At 38.0% G+C, this 22,099-nt stretch overlaps 1 protein-coding gene across 10 annotated transcripts in view; it reads left to right on the top strand.

Moving 5' to 3' along the window:
* The window catches only part of Chd9 (chromodomain helicase DNA binding protein 9), a 234,216-nt gene that overhangs the window by 155,743 nt on the left and 56,374 nt on the right, over positions 1 to 22,099 (top strand). For all 10 annotated transcript variants that reach the window (XM_029480616.2, XM_029480617.2, XM_029480612.2 and 7 more), the window contains 11 exons: positions 392 to 460; positions 540 to 595; positions 1,792 to 1,909; positions 6,311 to 6,397; positions 7,123 to 7,260; positions 9,294 to 9,415; positions 12,738 to 12,981; positions 17,522 to 17,698; positions 19,884 to 20,027; positions 20,121 to 20,376; positions 21,538 to 21,748. In XM_029480616.2, the coding sequence (XP_029336476.1) occupies positions 392 to 460; positions 540 to 595; positions 1,792 to 1,909; positions 6,311 to 6,397; positions 7,123 to 7,260; positions 9,294 to 9,415; positions 12,738 to 12,981; positions 17,522 to 17,698; positions 19,884 to 20,027; positions 20,121 to 20,376; positions 21,538 to 21,748 (1,622 nt within the window). The remainder of the gene's footprint in view (positions 1 to 391; positions 461 to 539; positions 596 to 1,791; positions 1,910 to 6,310; positions 6,398 to 7,122; positions 7,261 to 9,293; positions 9,416 to 12,737; positions 12,982 to 17,521; positions 17,699 to 19,883; positions 20,028 to 20,120; positions 20,377 to 21,537; positions 21,749 to 22,099) is intronic.

Below are 22,099 nucleotides of genomic sequence, written 5' to 3'. Positions count from 1 at the left end.
AGCCACCAGGAACTCAAGATCCCTGTTTCCTGGGCTCCCTTGTCTAACTTAGCACCACAGAGTCTGTATTTCTACTTTTACTTGTTCTCTTATGCACTGTGAGCCAAACATTTAGCCACTGTCAGTTTGATTTGAAACCTCAGGCAAATGTATATCTTGATTAGCTCGAGGCTCCAGTTGGCCACAAAAGGGGTCATAGTGGAGGTTTTGAAATGAAGGAGCGCAGCATGGTTAGTAGCGGCCATGCAGATGATGTCAGGGCAGTGAGAATAAGACTTGTTTCTCGTTCCTGACATTTCACATAGTGCTCAATGTGAATGCATTCTTGTTTGTTAAATGACAACTTTTTTGAGAATATATTCCATCATAGATTTTTCCCTCTCTCTCCTAGGAAAATCCAAGTGAAGAAGATGCTGCAATTGTAGACAAAATACTAGCTTGTAGGACTGTAAAAAAGGAAGTAAGTCATGGTACATTATACCTTACATGGTGCAGTTTCTGCCCTGCTTGAGTCACAGTTGTTCATTTTAATGTTTTAGGTATCACCTGGAGTTATGCTTGATATAGAAGAATTTTTTGTAAAGTACAAAAATTAGTAAGTATTTAAATTAAAAATTATGGTGTAACATTATGATGCTTAGTTAAATATAAATTATTTAACTTGTAAGTATATTGAGTTACAATTAATATACTTTCTTTTTTTTTTAAAGATTTATTTATTATATGTAAGTACACTGTTGCTGTCTTCAGACACCCCAGAAAAGGGCATCAGATCTCATTACAGATGGTTGTGAGTCACGATGTGGTTGCTGGGATTTAAACTCAGGACCTTCGGAAGAGTAGTCAGTGCTCTTAAGCACTGAGACATCTCTCCAGCCATACATTTTTATTTTATTTACATTTTAATAAAAATTTGTATTATTTATAATTGTAAGAACTCAATCATTAAAAAGTAAAAAAAAAAGTTGTATTTGAAAACTTTTATCACCAGGCAACGGTGGCACACACTTTTAGTCCCAGCACTTGGAAGGTAGATTCAGGCAGATCACTGAGTTTGAGGCCAGCCTGATCTATAGAGCTGGTTCCGGAACAGACAGGGCTACACAGAAAAACCCTGCTTCTAGAAACAAAAAAAATAAAAAGAAGAAAGGAAGGAAAGAAAGAAAACCTCTCATGTTAAGATTGAATATTTGAAATTATATGAACATGCAAGAATATTATAAAATATGATTTTATAGATGATAGGTACTTATCCCCTTTCTGTTTTGAGCTCTTTAGGTGTTATTATGTTTATACACAACAATTGATCTTTCGGTTGCTGTGTCAGATGTATTCATTGATGACTTCACTTTAAGGTTTTTCATTTTTACCTTGGTTAAATCAGTGGAGTGACCAGTTGTGAGGAAATGTATTCCTTTTGTATAGGTTCCAGCTTTTCTTCATACATTGATTAACTCTTTCAAAGAAAATTGTGTGGGTTTTAATGCACATAACTTTGATTGTGACAAAAATCAATATAATAAAAAATAAGTCATGTTGTAGAAATAGCTTCCGGACCGCTTATCAAACCATGGAGACAAACCATGACTCCTCAGCTACAATTTCTTTAGCATTCTGGGATCAAGATGGTTGTTTTAGGAGTCTATGAAATCTATTGAAGTTGACTGAAGTGCTTACCCATATGTAAAATGAAAGCTAATATTTTTGTATTGGATAATTTAATGCAAAATACATTTGGAGAAACATAGTTTTCTGTATCGTTCTAATGTATTGTTTTTCTATAACTTCTAGCTCTTATCTCCACTGTGAGTGGGCCACGGAACAGCAGCTTTTGAAAGATAAAAGGATCCAGCAGAAAATCAAGCGATTCAAGCTGAGACAAGCACAGAGGGCACACTTTTTGGCAGATGTAAGGAAAAAAACTTCACCACATTTGGTATTATTAATTGAGATTTTAAGGATGGTGCTAGGAATGTGGTTCCGTGGTAGAATATTTGCATAGCATACACAAATCCCTGAGTTCTGGTCTCAGAACGACAGAGCAAAACACTACTTTTTCCCATTACTAATATTAATAGTTAATAATACGTGTTATCAAGGGGTCACTCTACTTATTTAACTAAGGTCAATTCAAAGCCTTAAAGTGAATTCATCGATGTATACATCTGGCATAGCAACTGAAAAAAACTATTGTTGTATATAAACATAATAATAACTCCTGAAGAGCTCAAAACAGAAAAGGGATAAGTACCTATAATTTATAAAATCAGATAGTAATTTTCTCTCTCCTAATTACCTTGACAACTCCAGAAATAAGCGTTCTAATAGGTTGCATAGTGGTGCATGTGTTTAATCTTAGGAAGCAGTGACAGATCTCTGTGAGCTGTGGCCAGCCTGGTCTCCATAACAGTTCCAGGGTAGCCATGACTGTCTACTGAATGCCTGTCTTTTAAAAGATAATACAAAAGTACTGGTAATTCAGTGGCAGTTAATGCTCATGATTTTGAAGTAGCATGTGTTTTGTTGATTATAGTTGAATGTGGATCTGTCTGTTGATATCACAAGGTATTTTTCAGTGTTCTCCAGGTAATGGAAGTAGCAAATAAGTGGGAGACATAATTTTTATAATATGAAACATATCCCGCATTTGTCATGAACTTTGGTGTAAGTGTATAGCATTGAAAAGGGTTTGTTCATGTCTAGGCCTCACTGAACAGCCTCATGTCCTTTTCTAATTTTTTCCCGTATCTTTGATGTACTTATTTTTGGTCAGGCTTCACTATGTTGCCCCAGCTAGCCTGGAGCTCACTCATAACTCACTGGATTATGAGTGGATCAGGATAGCCTTGACCGGTGTGGTCACCCTGCCCGTTTGCATACCACTACCTTGTAGTTTTGTGACTTTTTTTTCTTTGTTAATTTTGTTTCAGTTTAAACTTTTACTTGAGCAAGATAGTTATTAAAATATCACAATAAATTTTCACATTTTAACTAGATTTTTTTCATATTTACCCTATTTACTTTAATTCTAGCCATTGTCCCAACTTTTTAAATATCATACATGTAATTTTTTCTAACATATATTTATAGTACTTGGTCTCTTACATAACCATAGTACAATTATTATTTTATCAATAGGCCTTATTTGTTTCTCAGAACTCACACCAGAGTTTTTATATCAGAAATGTACGAGAGCACAGCGTTGTGTGTTACTTTTAGTTGTTATGGTTCCTTTAATTTGGGCCTGTTTTTCCACCTTGGACTCTTTTCCATATTTTTCTTTTATTTTTTCTTTTCTTTTTTTGTTTTTTTTGTTTTGTTTTTTTGTTTTGTTTTTTTCAAGACAGAGTTTCTCTATGTACCCCTGGCTGTCTTGGAACTCACTTTGTAGACCAGGTTGTGCCTGCCTCTGCCTCCTGAGTGCTGGGATCAAAGGTGTGCCACCACACTCGGTTATTCTTGATTTGTAAAAGCCAGGGCAATGACTGCACTCCCTTCTTCGTGGATCATATTCACTGTGTATGGAACTTCTTGCTCCATGTTATATCTGGCCAGAAGGTGGCTTGATTAGTGGTGAAAGTTGGTGCCTGTCACATCTGTCCTGTGTAGTCTTGGCTGACTTGGCGCTTGCTTTGTAGACCAGGCAGGCCTCTCACATGTCTTGACTTCACCCTTGAGGGTTCCAGAGTTCATGTTAGCCACCGTACCTCGGTATATCACTCTTATTAAAATTATGTAACAATTGGTTACTGTGAAGACATGTAACACTTCAGGTGCTGGGAGTTCTTCCTGTTCCTGCAGAGTCTCTGACTTGTTCGGGTTGGAAATTCCACTGACTGCCTGTCTTATGAGTATTTGAATATCACTGCAGTTTTTACAAAGATATTTTTTCTCACCTGACTCAGGTATATCATAAGTAAGACCTATGTGATTTTTTTTTCTTTTAAGTACTGAAATTTCTTTTTATCATTGAACTGCATTTGACAAAGATCGCACGGACTTTGTGTCCACAATTTGATTTTTAGTTACATGTAAACATCATGAATCATGTCAAATGGATCCATTCATCATCAAGAAATAGTTACCACCTCTTCTTTTCATTTCATTCTGAGAATGCCAATGTTGGGTTATGCACATTATTATCAGGTAAATCCAATATCAAGAGTGGTGTGGTATTAAATTAAGACATAGCATACAGCATACCACTGATAGGCAACTAAAGCTAAGCTGGCTGTGGAGAACAGGCTTTCAAAGATGTGTAGGAATTGTTCAAGCAGGTGAAAAAAGGAGCAGTCTAGTCAGCAGAGAGAAGCTGAGGGTAAAATTATGAAGCTGTGACAGGATACGGGGTGTTGCACGGTCTCTGGAAATACTGCGTTGCCCTCTGGAGCATGCAATCTGGGTTAGGGTTGTGTGACGCTTCGGGAAATGATGCTTCTCGGAAAGGGACACTTCTATTCTTCCTCGAAAGCAAATATGGACTTCACCCACAAATCGGGAGAGTAAGAGAAGTAGTTCAAGCAAGGGGGCAATCTGTGAAATTTGTCCTGGAGAAAGATTAAGTACATTGGGTACAATAAAAAACACTATTTTAAGAAATGGAGGCAGTAGTTCAGGGACTCCGTAGAAGGGATTGTGGCATTGATGTCCACCTCAGGGGCTGGAGAGATGGCTCATCTTTTAAGAGCACTTGTTCTTGTAGAAGAGCCAGGTTTGGTCCTGGAACCCACATGATTTCACAACTATCCTTAGCTCAAGTTTTTGGGATCCGACCCCTCCTCTGTACCTGCAGACACCAGGCGTGCACATAGTGCATATAAATATAAGTATATGCAGGCAAAAGACTCAGGCATACAAAGGACAATCCATAAGTCTTTAAAGGATTTATGTAAGTGAGACTGGTCCCAATTTAAATTAGCTTTTAAGGAGAGACTATACCCATGTGATGGTGGCACACGCCTTTAGTACCAGCACTCAGGAGGCAGAGGCAGGGGGATCTCTGAGTTTGAGGCCAGCCTGGTCCACAGAGAAAGTTCCAGGACAACCAGGGCTACACAGGGAAACCCAGTCTCCAAAAATAAATAAAATAAAAGCAGAAGGCAAGAGTGAGGGCAATGCATACAGTTCAGTGGTAGAGTGTGTGCACTGCATGTCTCGGCACCACACGCACATACACTGAGTTTATATCAAACCCAACACACTGGCACATAACAGTAATATCTGTTATTTTAAGACAATCATGAGTTTAAACTCGGTTTGGGCACTATAGTAAAAAAACAGTTTTGTATATTGCACATGTACATGTCTACACAGACACAGATGCAGTCTCACACAGATTGTATAAATTGCTAATTTGTTGATTGATTGACTTTTAATCTTTATTTATTTATTTTATGAGCATTGGTATTTTGCCTGTATGTAAGTCTGTGTGAGGGTGTTAGATCCCCTAGAACTGGAGTTACCGACAGTTGTGAGCAGCCATATGGGTGCTGGGAATTGAACTCACGACCTCTGGAAGAGCAGACAGTGCCCTTAACCATTGAGCCATCTCTCTAGTCCCCTATTTTGTTTGTTTTGAGACAGGTTTCTCTGTGTAGTCCTGGCTGTCCTGGAACTCTCTAACTGGACCAAGCTGGCCTTGAACTGAGAGATCCATCTACCTTACCCCATCCCGAAAGGAACAGGATAAAAGGCATGCACCACTATGCTTGGCTCCAAATTGCTGATTTATTAGGTATCACAAGGTTAAGGAAGGAAAAGAAATCTCACATCACTTCTGTTTTGGTAACTTGGTGTGGAGCAGAGAGAGTGAGGTGTTTCCATTTATCCAGTTAGAGAAGGTAGGAAACTCAGAGGTGGCAGAGAAAGCAAGTGCATCTGAATGTGAAGTACCTACGTAGTTAGCTGGTGCTCAGCCAGACAAGTGCATAGGAAGACCAGACCATGCATGAAGGTGACAAGTATGATCAGGATGACAGCGGCCATGGGGGACAGCATGTGGAGTCAGGAGTCTCCATGTCTAACTACCATCCAGAGTTGCAAAGGCAAGATGCATAGGTTGCATTTAGAGCTTTAAACAAATCTGCTAGAGTAGGTTACCTATCAGGAATACAGTATTTTAAGTCCTATTAGTTAGCTTGTATTACTTACAACATGGTGGTTCATAATATCCTTTATAGCTTTTGGAAATAAAATTGGAAGAATTTGTATATTGTAAATGTAATTGCAGTTAACGGATGTATTTGTTTTTATTTATGTCTTTCCATTTTTTGTCAGATAAGATACCATGAAATTTGCTTTTTAATTTTAGATGGAAGAAGAACCCTTTAACCCTGACTACGTTGAAGTAGACAGAATATTGGAAGTTTCTTTTTGTGAAGATAAGGATACTGGTGAGGTAATTACTTAGTAAAATTAGTCTCTAAGGGGATGGAGTTCAATTCCCAGCACCCACGTGGCAGTTGTGGCTCCCACTGTCTGTAACTCCAGGTTCAGGGGATCTAACACTTTCTTCTGGCTGCCAAGGGCACCAGGCACACACATGGTACACAGACATCCCTGTAGCCAAAATATACATTAAAATAAATAAAAATCGGGAGAAATGGTTCTAAGGCCTGGAAATAAAACTGGTAGGTAAGAGCACTGATTGCTCTTGCAGTGGACCCTGGTTCTGTTCCCAGAACCCACACAGCGCCAATAGCATCTGTAGCTCAAGTTATAGGGAGCAAATATAATTTTTTTCTAAGAAACACCTTAAAAATGTCTAAATATTCAAACCTAGTTCACTTGTTAAACAAACAAACTAGCTAACGAACAAACAAAACAAAACAAACTCTAAGGCCTAAGCCTCATTTTAGAAGGCTGGGTCAGTTCCCAGCACATGTGGTGCCTCAGTGCTGCCTGCCTCCAGTGACAAGGCATCCGGTACCTCTTCTGACACCTGGAGGCACCTGCTGGCATGCACGTGGTACCCATATGCACATGCAGGCACCCAAACATACACATAAGAGCTTTTTAAAAATGGTTCACTTGTTTTTAGTTTCAAGCTATTTTATAAGCATTTTCTAATTGAACTATTTACTTCTTTCCAAGTGGCAAAATGAAAAACAATTTCTTTTTTAGTCTGTTATTTACTACTTGGTAAAGTGGTGCTCACTGCCATATGAAGATAGCACTTGGGAATTAAAAGAAGATGTAGATCTTGCAAAAATTGAAGAGTTTGAACAACTTCAAGCTTCACGGCCTGACACAAGACACTTGGTGAGAGCCCTTCGTAGACAACTCTTAAGGTCTTACTTAGTACTTTGGATTTTAGCAGGTTTAAGGTTATCTTTGTCTTTGTGTTTGTGGCATATATGGATTCACAACCAAGGCTTTTTGTATCTAAGCATGCACATATATTTCTTAGATCCACGGCCATGAATTTAAGTTAATATAGTCCTTGGTGTACAACTGATACAGTACTCTTTTAAATTGCTAAATAATATCCCATGTAACTAATTTAGCTTTTCTCTATTGACACATAGTCCTGGTTTTTTTCTATTATATATAATGCTTCACTAAATATTAAGTCCTTGCATAGTTTTTGAGAGATTAGAAATTAATTGATCATGCTCAGGTTGGGCAGCATCAGAGGTAGTGATGCCGTAGTGACATTTTCAGACCAGGTATACATTTGGCTGACGCTAGGGTGAGTACTGGTGTTCTCACTGTCTCTGTAAGGTACTAATATAAAGTCACACCCCAGTGTCCCATGAACGGTCTTTTCCAAGGCTTCCTTTCACAGTTGTATTTTGATACAACATGGATGTGAGCATCACACTTGTTTAAACAGATGTCTGCTGTGCTTAGTGGTTTTACCTCTGGTTACCTGATGCCTGTGTAAAGTCTCTGCTTGGCTTTGAATTGTGTGTTTACACCTTACTATTTCTAAATAAAGAGAAAATTTTATGGTTATGCAAAAAAAGAAATTAATTTATCTGAGTAATTGTATACTTAAGATTTCATTAAGTAGCTCTTTATAAATCCCACTCTCACTGAGATGTTCCAGTTAACAATTCACCCTGACTGGGTGGTGTGGCACCTTTAGTCTCAGCATTTGGGAAGCAGAGGCAAGTAGATCTCTGAATTCAGGGACAGCCTGGCCTACAGAATGACTTCCCAAACAGACACGGCCACACAGAGAAACTCTGTCTTGGAAAACAAACAAAATGAAACGAACCTCCCAGTTGTCCCTGTCTGAGTTTGTCTCCTGTTGTCTCTTTCAGATCATTCATGTAAATTTTACTCTCAACTTCTCTAACATTCCTAAATCACCATTATATGAAAAATTCAAACCAAGCCTATGTTTTTTCTAAGCAAGTTATTACTCATAAGAATACAATTCATCTGTTTCCATACTAATCTTTATTTCTTCTTAGGAACTTAAAATGCTTTTATTTTATGGATTACATAAATTAACTGTGCAATTTCTGTATTATAAATAGTGGAGCTAAGGCTGGACTAATGCTTACATTGCCTGTATTATGAAAGTAGAATCCTTCTCAGGAGCCGTCCACATTATTCTCCTGCAGTCTGCATTCTTCCTCACTCTGCTCACACATGTGGTAGTTGAGGTACTATGTGCACAGGTTGGCAATGCAGCCTTGTGAGGGAGCCCTTAGTGACTTTCCTAGGCCTTGGAAGCAGTCACAGAACTGTCTGTAGGCCAGCTAGTCAACATTCTGTGAGTCCCATCTGGATGACATTTTTCTTTTCCTTGCTTGATGATACTTCCTTGAGCCTGCAATGCAGTGTTGATAATAGTTTTTTGTTACAAAAGAACATTTGCTTTTTTTTCAGGTGCCTTTTTCTATACCTACTAAAATTCGCTTTATTTCCTTTTGTTTTCATAATCTGTTTAATTTAAAACTTTAAGCCTGCATGACTATTCCTTTTAAAAACCCTACTTATAATGTGTCCCTTTTTAAACTTTGTCCATGTAGTGAAAATCCTGCTAAGAACATTTAAATACCTGTTCATGAAGAAGATGGGCGTGCGGTTCGTTTTTCTGTCATAGCACCTGATTTAGCGTCAGGGCTTCACAGAATGAGTTGCATGTGAACCTTACTGTTACATTCTCTGGACGAGTTTAAGCAGAATTAACTTGAGTTTTAAATATTAGGTAAAATTTCATCACATACTGTGTGCTGCGGCTTCTAGGTTCTTTTAGAGGCGAGGTTGCTCGCCATGAGTAGTTGTATGGAAGATCCACATCTGAAGGGCATCATTCACTTTATTTTTTGTTCACAAAGGACCGTCCTCCCTCTAACATTTGGAAGAAAATAGAGCAATCCAGGGAATATAAAAATGGCAATCAACTCAGGGAATATCAACTAGAAGGACTCAACTGGCTCTTGTTCAATTGGTATAATAGGTATGTAGTATATTGTAAGAAAAGATTTTACTATAGCCAATTTTTGTATATCCTAAAATATGATAATTAAAAATTGGTACTTATATTGTTCTACTGTTAGTGCCAGGAAGTCTTTATTATTTAAAATGATAATACCTCAGGAAAATAATGTGAATTATAATTTTGGATGCCAGTTTTACCTTCGCTTCCTATAAGTATCTATCACTCACATGTTTGTTATTAATAGTTAATTTTGAAATAACTTTCTTATAGTCCCCAAATACTCACTGTGTTTTAGCTTTTCAACAGGCAATTTATGTCAAGAATTATATCTGTTGGTCAGTATGTTAACACCTTTGAAATTAGGTAGAGCATTAATATTTAAGGTAAATTTCAAATGACATAGACTACAAGCAGATAATTAATTGAACATAAAATTATGGGAACATAACATTAATTTCACTTGGCTATTGTTCATTTTTTAAGTTGTCCAAAATGCTTTATACAACATATCTCAAGTAATTTACTGAGGTAAAAAGATAATTTCACAGGAGTTAAAAGGTGGTACCATAAATGAGAATGAATGTAAGTACAATTGTATGTACAAATATCAAATGAAATGCTACTACTAGACATGACAGCAAGAATTTAGTGATACCTCTTTTGAAAATCATCTTTTTGCTGTTTTAATTCTCAAGTCACTCTTCTGAGTTGTTATGCTGAGTTATGAGGCTTAATTAGGAGGAGTGAGAATGGCCTGCCGTGTGTCTCTGACTTGTGCTTGATAAATATGAATCATTATCTCCTTCAAGGGAATCACCCTGGTAGAATAATACACTTTGGAAACTGTCCTCTCTCTTTAGTGCCCTTGGCACTTTTTGTATTACCTGGTTACATTTTCTGCATTTTCCTCTCACCTTTCCATAACTCTGTCCAGGTCTCTGTAGGACTGCTTCATAAAGAAACCAGAGACAGTAGGCTTCCATTCTCAAATGCGTGCCCACCTTCATGCCGGGTCCTCCAGCACTTCTCCAGATTCATAGCACTAACCTCATGTCACAGCCACCATCAAACCATGCTGCCTCAGCTCTACATGTCTGTGCCCAGTCTCGAGTCAGCTCTCCTCTTTTATACCTTCAGGCCATGCTGGAGGACTCCTTGCTCTAAATCTATGAACAATTTGGGTATTTATTTATAAAAGTGAAATAGGAAAATGTACGTCTTTTGACTGCTTTCCCCTCTGACCTTCTCCAGCCCCTTTTGTAACTTCTCTGCAAAGCTTGAGCTCCCTGATCCCTGTTTCTTTTCAATCTGTTACAGTCAAGATTTCTGTTGTATGTTCACTCTTGAGCCTATCCTGGTATAGAACTCACTGTGTAGGTCAGACTAGCCTCAAACTCATGGTAGTCCCTTCGTGTTGGTCTCATCAGGATTACAGGCATGCTTCTCTCTATCCAGCTTTGGACTTTGTTTCCATAGCTTTTCTGAAGTTCTCATTTCCCAGTTAATGGAATATTCTTAGCCTTAATGGAATAGTCTTTGCATTCAATTCATCTCTCTTGCATTGAACATATACAGATTGCTATTTCTTCCTTTAAAATCTCTTTCCATTTCTATTCCCAACCCCTTCTACAGCGGGACTCTCTCCAATCTTTATAGCATCTCTGTGATTAGGACTTCCAACCACTCTCTGGTTGCTACTCTTCTGTATTTTAGCTCTTTCTTTTTTCCTCTTGCCCTAGATTTTATCTTTAATTCATTTGTTAGATTCTGTATTTTTTTCCTTAGCCATCTCAGCAACCTGCTCACTCTCCATTTTAAACTAACCAATATTTTTATGACTCCATAACTTTATTCTTAAGGCCTTGAATTATGGTTCCATATTTATTTCTGTCTTTAGCTCCCTGAGTATGTGATTCAAAAGTTTCTTTAGATGCATCATAGATTTGAAACTAACCTTACTTTCTATGTTCAACATATCAAACTTTTTCTTTCCAGTATTTCCCATATGGTTAATAACACAATTCATTTACTCAGCCAAATTAAAGTCTGGCTGTTACCCCATACATGGAATTGGTGACCAGGGCAGGTCATCATAACTCTGGCATGCTCTGCCGTCTTAATAGCCTCTTTAGTGCCTGTGCCCAACCTTCCTCCCCGTATTACTATACCAGCTTTCCAGTGAGTGCCCCAATCTCTACTCGCTCATTCTTTGCTTTCTACCTATCATAGCACTGAAGTAAAACTTACAACGCCACACTAGTCTCATCGTATTTTTATATGATTTTTAGTGCCTTTGTGTAACAGGATGATGTCGAATCTCTGAGTTACCTCCCTGATCTCTTCCCTTCTTTCCTTAGGCAACTTTTGGTCCCCTAGTTTGTTCAATCATATTCATATATATATATGGATGAATGAATATGAAAAGTATATATTGACCTGAAGCTTCTCCTTTGTTCTAGCCAGTTTATTATTATTATTATTATTATTATTACTTAGATTTATTTATTACATGTAAGTACACTGTAGCTATCTTCAGACATCGCAGAAGAGGTCATCAGATCTCATTACAAACAATTGTGAGCCACCATGTGGTTGCTGAGATTTGGACTCAGGACTTTCAGAAGAGCAGTCAGTGCTCTTAACCACTGAGCCATCTCTCCAGCCCCCGAGTTTATTATTTATTATTATATTCCTCTGGTTTTCCATAAGAACATTTACTGTTTATTCTTCACTGGCCACATAACAAAATCATCTGTGGAATTTATTTTTTAAAAATGTAATTCCTTAGATCTCATGCACACTGGATCAGAATGTATCAAGCAAAGACCTAGTTATCTGGTAATTTGGGTTCCTGTTTGTTCTTCTACAACAAAGCCACAGGTGAATGCTGGGAACCCATTCTTCTCCAGTGGCACATGTTGCAGGACTACTTATTTATGTCTTTGCATGTCTGCGTCTCTAGTAGACACACACCCCTGGACGGCAGAGACCATGCTCTGTTTCTTTTGTATCCCATCTTCTCACACTGTCCTGAGATAATGGAAGGGATTTAATAAATGCTTTCTGAATACTCAACATTCCTTATTCTTGCCTTTTCACTCTTAAAATCAGACACTTACAAGGCAGTATCTTCATTTGAAGCTATAAAAATCTTTAGTGTTCCTTTACTGGATTATACTAAAGTTATAATTTGAGCTTACTCTGCATTTCAACTTTTTATGTTTTTATAAATGCAAGTTTTTTCATTGGATCTTTGCCTATTTATGGATATTTATCTTTTAAAACAGTAGTATTCTGAAAAGCCCAATGTGTGTATGGATAATATGTTTATGTATTTCAGACGAAACTGCATTTTAGCAGATGAAATGGGTCTTGGCAAAACCATTCAGTCGATTACATTCCTCTACGAAATCCTGCTGACGGGTATAAGAGGTCCTTTCCTGATTATTGCACCGCTTTCTACCATTGCAAACTGGGAAAGAGAATTCCGAACATGGACGGATATTAACGTTGTCGTTTATCATGGGAGCCTGATTAGCAGACAGATGATACAGCAATATGAGATGTACTTCAGGGACTCTCAGGTGCGCTATTACTGATTTTGTTCCCGTTTTTAAAAGAATGTGGCTGAATGCAACTGTGTTACATGTCAACAATTTGCAATTTTTTATTCAGATTTTAATTACATACTTGAGGCTGATTTGTATTTTTATATTGTGCTAAGATTTAGTAGCTGAAAGCAGCAACTAGAGCCAGTTTAACATTTCTAGTTTACTATAGCACAGAATATTGATTATAAAAATGCATAAGTTTAGTATAGTCTATGGTTCCTAACTAAATTTATTTATTTATTTATTTATTTAAATTAATTTATTTATTTTGAGACAGGGTTTCTCTGTGTGGCCCTGGCTGTCCTGGAACTCACTCTGTAGACCAGGCTGGCCTCGAACTTAGAAATCCACATGCCTCTGCCTCCCAAGTGCTGGGATTGAAGGTGTGCGCCACCACTGCCTGGCCTATTTTTATTTTTTCACTTCTCTTAGATATCCATTATTTCTTGATATAACTGTCTTTGCTCCTTCTTGTCCCTGCACTATCCTCTTTCAACACTGACTCCTCAGTGACTAGGAAGACAGTAAATGCATACTGAAGTGAACCTCAGGCTTTCTTTCATGGTCAGTGTCTTGATTTTAGCGTTGTTTGTTTTTCTCTTTGGTTTGTGGGCTGGCAGGGACAGATCCACAGTAAAGCCTCTGCGTAGCATGATTACCTCATGATTCTATAAGAGATACAGAGACAGAGAGAGACATAGACACAGACAGAACAAACTGGAAAAACATAAAACTCCAAGTCGTAGTCTTGAATGTTAATATGATTTTTCTGATAAAAAAAAAAAGACTTTTTTCAGAAATAAAAGCAAAATCAGTAAACACGATCCAGGCAGCGTTATCCTGTTAAATTGCAGCAGGTTATTGTCTGGCTGGCCACCTCAGGAGCTCCTAAATATCCTTTCTTTCATTTATTGCTTTGTCCTTAAGAAAAAGCAAAAACAAAAACAGAGCAATATGGCCTTGTGATGATAGCAGAACTCTAAGCAAGAAGATAGCGGGCATGGACTTGTGTTCTTGTTTCCACTGTAACTGATTCTTCTGTTATAGTTCCTGCTGAGGATGAGTGTGCAGCCATGTCTGTTTGTGTGACATCACTTTCCCTTCTGTTCCCAAAGCTGACAACATTGCCTGTGTATGAAATTGAGCATATGCACCACCATCCAGTCCCCACCGTAGAGAAAACTACCACCTTTGCACCTTTATGATCATTATGGCGTCTTGAATTCTAGTGTGATTTCCTTTATATTGCTCCCTATCAAACATTTGCAGAAATGTAAAGCCCTATGGTGTCATAAACATAATTATGTAACTGTTTTTTTTTTTTTTTTAAGCTAGAGGTCTTGCTGTGTAGCCCAGGCTGTCCTTAAACTCCTGGGAATCTTCCCACTTTAGCGTCCACCACGTACTGGGATTACAGTCCTGTGCTCCCATGCCGAGCATCTGAATTCACTTTTTTATAGAAAACTCAACTAAAATTTTGAGATCTTAAGAGTTTTTTTTTTTTATCTAAGCTGTAACTTTAATGTAATACTATAGTTTAGTATAAATGATAGTCCGAAGCCAAGAGATTCTTGATACATAATTAAACTGAATGTTATATATTAAATATTATATTTTATGAGTAATGTTAAGATTTCTAACATCTTAGCTAGAAAATTTTAATTTCAGCATGACTGAAAATGAAGAAAATATATACAGATACAACTTTCAAAGTTAAGTCTTACAAATGTAATTTAATCTGTTAGCTGGATATTTCCTTCTATGTTTTCAAATTATTCCATAGCTTAAGAATTACAGTAGTAGCAAACCTTGCTATTTTTTTTAACTCAGGAAAGAGTACCATATAGAAAGAATATACATAAACAATTTCTTTTAAATAATTTTATATATTCTTTTACTTAATCTTTATAATAGCAACCTTGAAAAATAGAGTTTATTAAATTAACTTTGTACTTGAGTGAAATGGGTCATAACAAAATTTATGTAGATCACAGTGAAAGAGCAGAGCAAAACTATTATTAATCAGACCCAAGAGCCCTGGCTATAATAGAAATCCTGTTTGCAAAGCCTTGAAATGACATGAGTTTGTACTGTGCATAGTAATAATATTCTTCTAAAGCTGCTGTGTAGCTCGGTGGACAGTGAAGACAATATGCGATCATCTCAAAGCAATCCAAAGGCACAGTGCTTCTCAACCTCTCAGTCTTAACAGCTAAGGTTTGCGTCTCACTTGCACTTAGGGTTGTTAGCCTCTTAACCTCAGTGCTATAGCTGTCCAGTGTCCTCAGCCTCTCTTCTTCTCATCCTCTTTCATTCATAAGCATAACCTTACTTACATGCTGACAGAAACTCCCAAAGCCATATCAACTCTAAATTCTTTCCAAAATTTTAGAGTCCTATAAAATGCCTAGTTAACATCTCCAGTTATCTCAGTCTTAACATTAACAGGACAGCAATCATTAGTTTCCTAATAGTAGTGAACAGCCTCTGACAATCCAAAGCCAAAGCTCTAGAGTAGTGGTTCCCAGCCTTCCCAACAGTTCCTCCCTCATACTGTGACCCCAACCATAAAGTTATTTTGTTATTACTTCATAATTGTCATTTTGTGACTGTTATGACTTGTAAATACCTAATATGCAAGATCTCTAATATGCAACCCCTCTAGGGGTTACAACCCCCAGGTTGAGAACCACTTCTCCTGAGTAAAGTTTGAGTCTTCTCCATATCTGGTTCCACACCTGTAACTTATAAAACCTGTTGCTGCTGCCATCAAGATCTCCATCAGAGTTGGCCACATCTGACAGCACTGTGATAATGCATAAAGGTTCTTTTTTTTTTTTTTTTTTTTTTTTTTTTTTTGCTTTATCGAGACAGGGTTTCTCTGTATAACCCCGGCTGTCCTGGAACTCACTGTGTAGACCAGACTGGCCTCGAACTCAGAAATCCGCCTGCCTCTGCCTCCCAAGTGCTGGGATTAAAAGTGTGCACCACCAGTGCCCGGCCTATGCATAAAGATTCTTATGAATCCTGTCCATGGCATCTAGAGACTATTTCCACTTGAGCAGCCACAGATTCTTTTTTTTTTTTTTTTTAATTATTTATTTTATGTGAGTACACTGTAGCTGTCTTCAGACACACCAGCAGAGGGTGTCAGATTTCATTACTGATGGCCATGAGCTACCATGTGGTTGCTGGAAATTGAAATCAGGACCCCTCGAAGTGCAGTTGATGCTCTTAACCACTGAGCCATCTTCTCTCCAGCTCCCACAGTCAGAGATTCTTAACCTCATCCCGTCCCCTTACTTGCTTCTTGTTGGGAGTAAGATCTTATAGTCAGTTTCCAGACTGTTGTCTGCCCCAGTCCCTCAGCCTTCTTCACTGATTGCAGCTACTCTGTCCTTGATGTCATCTGCATGCTATCAAGCATCCCTTAGGCCCTTGGTGCTGGCTACTTTTGCCTGGGACGAATTCTTCCAGATATACAGATATCAGCACAGGTCTTTGCTTGTGTGTCATCTCCCAGCACATTCTCCCTGTTGTCCTTTGGAAGACCACAATGATGTCACCGGACTCACTGCTTTCTTACTAGTGGTGTCCTATAGTAGGAGCATGAGCATCTAGGTCCTACGTGGATAATACTTTGTTTTACTTTCCTTTATATCTCCAGCAACTAGAAAAAGACCAGTACATAGATAATCAATACTGAATAATTTACACGGCTTTTATAATACTCATAATTTGTTTGCTTTTGTAAATGTGAATTCATATATATAAATATTAAACATTAGTACTAAAATCTCCTTGGCCAGATTTTATAATGATCATGTTTAAAATTGACTTATTCTCCCCTCACCCCCTTTTAACCCTGAAACAGTCTTACTATGCAGCCCTGCATGGTCTGGAACTCATTATGCAGACTAGTATGGCTTCTAACCCACAGAGATCTGCCTGCTTCTATCTTCTTGGTGCTGGGGTTAAAGATGTCCGCCACCACACCCAGCTTCTATTCTTTTCTTGAGACATTCTACTAGGATATAGTTATTTGTGCTTAAATAATACACATGTGTAGTCATGCCGGGGTCCGGGGTGGGGGACACATCTTAGATTTCACCCTCAGGAGCTCCATTCAACCTTTGAGGCTAAGGTTTGTCTTTGTCCTGGAGCTGACTTAGGCTAGACTGCTTGGTCTTCTGTCCCTAAGGCCACCTCCTGACTCCACTGCCTGGTGACACCACATTGAGCACCTACACTTTTTATGTAGGTGCTGGGAATTGAGCTGAGGTTCGTTCTTTCTGAAGCTTACAGAAGCAGCCCTCTACCAACCAAGTTCCCCTCCCAGCCTCATAGGCAGGGTTATTGAACAGCTATATAATATATTTCTAGTAATGAATGTTTTAAGTGTCTGTGTATGTAAAAATATCAATGAAAAATAGCTTATAACCTGTTCTATTTTTATGCCATAATAAAAAAGTGGACTTAAGGCATTCTTCATTCATTGTTTGGTACCTTCTAGGGGCGCATCATCCGAGGAGCGTACCGGTTCCAAGCCATCATCACTACCTTTGAAATGATTCTTGGGGGCTGTGGAGAACTTAATGCAATTGACTGGCGATGTGTGATTATTGATGAAGCACACAGGTTAAAAAATAAAAATTGTAAACTCCTGGAGGGTTTGAAACTCATGAATCTGGTAAGAAACTTAAAGTATCATTTTGACTTAGTTATCTAGCTAGGTAGAAAAGGACACGGCGATTCAAAACTAATGCTAAAATGTTGTTTTGAATTTTTATAGAACTGGTATTTTAAATCCTATCTTGCTAATTGAGATATTTTGCTTATTTGGCCTTAATTAGCATTTGTTATAAAGCTGTACCACTTTCTAAGATAAGATTTAATTATTTATAAAATTAAAAGAAGAGGGCCTGAGAGATGCTGCAGCAGGTAAGAGCACTCTGCTCTTGCAGAGATGCTGTTTGGTAAGCAGCACCCACATGGGCTCCCAGCCATCACCAACTCTAGTTCGGGGGCCTCCCACTCCTACTGTAGCCTCTGTAGTACTAGACCTGCATTTGGTACACATACATTCAGGCAGATACTCACACACCAAATCACAATCAATAGAGGAGACCTGTAGATATGAACCATTGAAAAGAAAATAAGGCCACAAAATTTCAAACCTTAAATTCCTTTATAAAAAGCCATTTCTCATGCTACATCAAGGAAACGTCTCTTTGCAACAGATGGAGACCATTACAGAAAACCATAACCTATCAAAATGCAGAGTTGTGGAGCCTCAACAGACATACATCTACAATAGAACCCCTGAATCTGAGGCTCAGAGATCAGTGTGGAAGAGGGGTTGGAAAAATTATAAGAGCCAGAGAAACAGGGCATTTGCTTTAAGATTGTATCTCCTAGGAATATCAGAAGCTACACCTGAACAGCCTTACCAACATGACTGCCGAAACATGAGCTGAACAAGAACAACACTAGATGTGCTAAAGCAGATGGGGAAGGACCCCAGGCCTCAACCATACACGAATGATTATAGGCAACTAAAGAGTGGTGAGGGTGGGAGCAGTGGTCTTCTGCAGGGAAGAGCACAGCAGTTGGTTCTCCTGTACCAAGTGGTCAGCCCAGAAAACATACATACAAGTAGCATTAGATAGAAAAAGCAAATTGTATAATGAAAAACTTGGCCATGGATTTGAAGAAGAGCACAGAGAGACATGGGAGGGTTTGGAGGGAGGAAAAGGAATGGGAAAATGGTGTCGTTACTACTTTATCTCAAAAAATCAAGGAAATAATTTAAGAGGAAGTCAAATTTCCAAACTTCTCCTGTCATCTATGATAGAAAACTGAGCCTATCTTCCTCCAGGACATAGAATCAGAGGGCAACCCGGATGAGTTCTCGCCTTCCATCGTGTGGATTCTAGGGGCCGAACTCAGGCTGTCCCCCTAGGCTTCAAACACCTTCACTCTCTGAGCCATCTGACCAACCTAAAAGCCCAACTCTATATGTTCATGGAATTGCTCTAAATAATAGTGGAGGTCCTTAAGCTCAGATCACTGTTTGCATGTTTGCTTCTTTAAAATGCAAGTGTTTGCAACATTTTTAAAATGACTGTCACATAATTAGTGCATCAGGACTAGAGCAAATCAGCATAATGACATCCAATAAAAACTAGAGTCTCTTTTTCCTTGTGTACGTGAACCCCAGATCATCTCACTCCAGTATTTACATTTATTTGTCTGTCTTTTGAGACCAATCTTATCAGATATATAAATATTATTTAGATATAAATATATGGAGATGTGAAAATAAGTTTGGGAGATTGTTATCAAATCACATTTTTGTATGTTATTAAAATTCTTATTTTCTCTTAAATTTTGATGTAGTTCTACAATCAGAAGTATATTCAGCCATTTATTTATTTGGATTATAAAACTTCAGTGACTCAACAGTATGCTTTTCTGTGAAGAACTGAATATCAATATCTAGATTTCAAAAATGAACTTCCTTTGATTCAAAAGTTTCCACACTGGTTATTGAGTTCAAAGAGATAGATAACCGTTTTGTTCTTTGAAACCCTTAAAATATGGTTTTTCAAATGTTTAGAACTTTTACAACCACAAATAGGTAAAAAACAAACAAAACAAAAAAACAAAAAAAAACACAGACAGTGGTCAGTTGCAAGATTGATAAAAAATTGTTTTGATTTACTGAATAGTACATTGCTGAATATCATGGGAATATTGTTACATTTGAATCAACTTGTGGTCAGGAACTACTTACTTGCTTGTGGTGCAGTCATATCAGCTTCCATTTCACTTTAATCCCAAAGCATTTACTTAGTTGTTCTTATTTTCTGTAGGAACACAAGGTGCTCTTGACTGGCACTCCTCTCCAAAACACAGTCGAGGAACTGTTCAGCCTTCTTCACTTTCTTGAACCCTTAAGGTTTCCATCTGAATCAACATTCATGCAAGAGTTTGGAGACCTGAAAACAGAGGAACAGGTGTTCTGTTGTTTTTTGTAAATAAGTACAAATCTTATTATACTTTCTATGATAATTAGATGCATATGTGATATTTCTCTCATGCTTTTTCAGGTACAGAAACTTCAGGCTATCCTTAAACCAATGATGCTGAGACGATTAAAAGAAGATGTGGAGAAGAAATTGGCACCCAAGGAAGAGACTATTATTGAAGTAGAGCTTACCAACATTCAAAAGAAATACTATAGGGCTATTTTAGAGAAGAACTTCTCATTTTTATCCAAAGGAGCTGGACAAACAAACGTACCTAACTTGGTCAATACCATGATGGAGCTCAGGAAATGCTGCAATCATCCGTATCTTATCAAAGGTAGCTAAAAGGAGCCACAGCAGACATCCCTTTCCAACAGTAATCAACAAAAACCAAAGCTCTCCTGTTTGCAGCTCCAGGTGTTACTGCTTTCTTAGGCTGTTCTGAGAGCTTACAAGCATCTCCGTCTGTGTCAGAGGCAGTGTGACTCTGTCCACTTTGAGCACACCAAGTCACGACGTTGAGTTCACTCTGTCTTGGAGAATCCTCCCATCAGTGGTCATAAAGACAAACATATCTTTAAGTGTCTGCATTTACAATGTTTTCCTGGTTTCTTTTCAGTCTACATATCTAGTTAGTGTTTCAGATTTTTGTCCTAATGATGCTTTGCACGGTCTTGTTGGGTTCTCTACCAAAGTTCCCTTTGTACATGTTTGAGTTTGTTTACTTATCCTAGATAACCCGCAACGCTGTGGAATCCTCATACTGCCGTGGCTATAAAGGCTGGGGAAAGAACACAGAAAGCTCCTTGATTCTTGTCTAGAGTCTAAGGAGGAAGTGTAGCAAAGACCTAACAGGGCTTCCTTTTTGATATTTTCCTGTTTCTTTATTTTAGTGGCTAACATTCACATCTAGATCAATTATAATCATCCTTTAGTTATACCCAAAAATTAAGATTTTTTTAAAAATAGTATCCATTTGTTTAAAAATACATGCATGTTTCAAAGTATGTGTATTTATTTCTTTGCTTTAGAGCCACGATTATTTTGTTTTATTTTGGTTTTGGGGGTTTTCTTGTTTCTTGTGTTAGGTTTTGGGGTGATTTGGGGTGAGGTAGGAGGACATGGTAAGGTCTTCCTGGTAGTGCCTGGCTGGGATCAGATTCCCAGCCATCTTCCTGCTTTACCTTTCCATGATCCTGCGTGCCCTGCAGACAAGGAGTTCTGTTACTCCTTCCTAGAAGCACTCATTAGCAGACACAAATCTACATAACACTTTAAAAGACACGTAAGACATTATCTATATCTTCCTGAAAGTAACAGTGTCATGTTAGTGGAGGGTAAGATACAAACTTAAATAATTCTAGTAGAAGCAGAGCAGTTTCACTGGAGAGTTGTGCATTACACAAGTCCAGAAGAGTCCCAGTTCTGAGTTAACCTGCAGTGGCTGGAAGCTGCAGATAGTTTTTATTGCTCTCTTCATGGCTTCCTTCCTGCACAGGTGCTGAGGAGAAAATACTTGGAGAATTTAGAGATACATACAATCCATCTGCCTCTGATTTTCATCTGCAAGCAATGATCCAATCTGCTGGTAAACTGGTCCTCATTGATAAGTTACTTCCCAAAATGAAAGCCGGCGGCCATAAAGTGCTGATCTTCTCTCAGATGGTCCGCTGCCTTGACATCCTGGAAGACTACCTTATCCATAAGAGGTACAGAGGCACACTGTGTGGTTTGCCTGGCTCATAGACTTTGGGGCCACGTTTATATTTCTGTTTTATTTCATAGAAATAATTAGAACTTGCTTACACTTTAGTCTTTGCTGATTGTTCAATATCGATTTGTTATTCTGTTTCAGTTTTTGGTTCATGACAATATGAACATTGAATTTAACTTAATCAGTATTTTATATAAACAAATATAGCATATATAGAATATTTTATGAGAATATCAGAGATTCAATTTCATAGCAGTATATTATAAAAGGAAATCAAAAATTTCATTGTTGATTTTGTTTATTTGTTTTTGTTCTTCCTTCCTTGTTTGTTTGTTTTAGACAAGGT

The sequence above is a fragment of the Mus caroli genome, unplaced genomic scaffold (genome assembly GCF_978045245.1).
Source record: "Mus caroli unplaced genomic scaffold, Mus_caroli_1 scaffold_10, whole genome shotgun sequence".
NCBI classification, from domain to species: domain Eukaryota; kingdom Metazoa; phylum Chordata; class Mammalia; order Rodentia; family Muridae; genus Mus; species Mus caroli.
The sequence above is the reverse complement of the archived record's forward strand: the minus strand, read 5'-3'. Positions and strand labels throughout refer to the sequence as shown.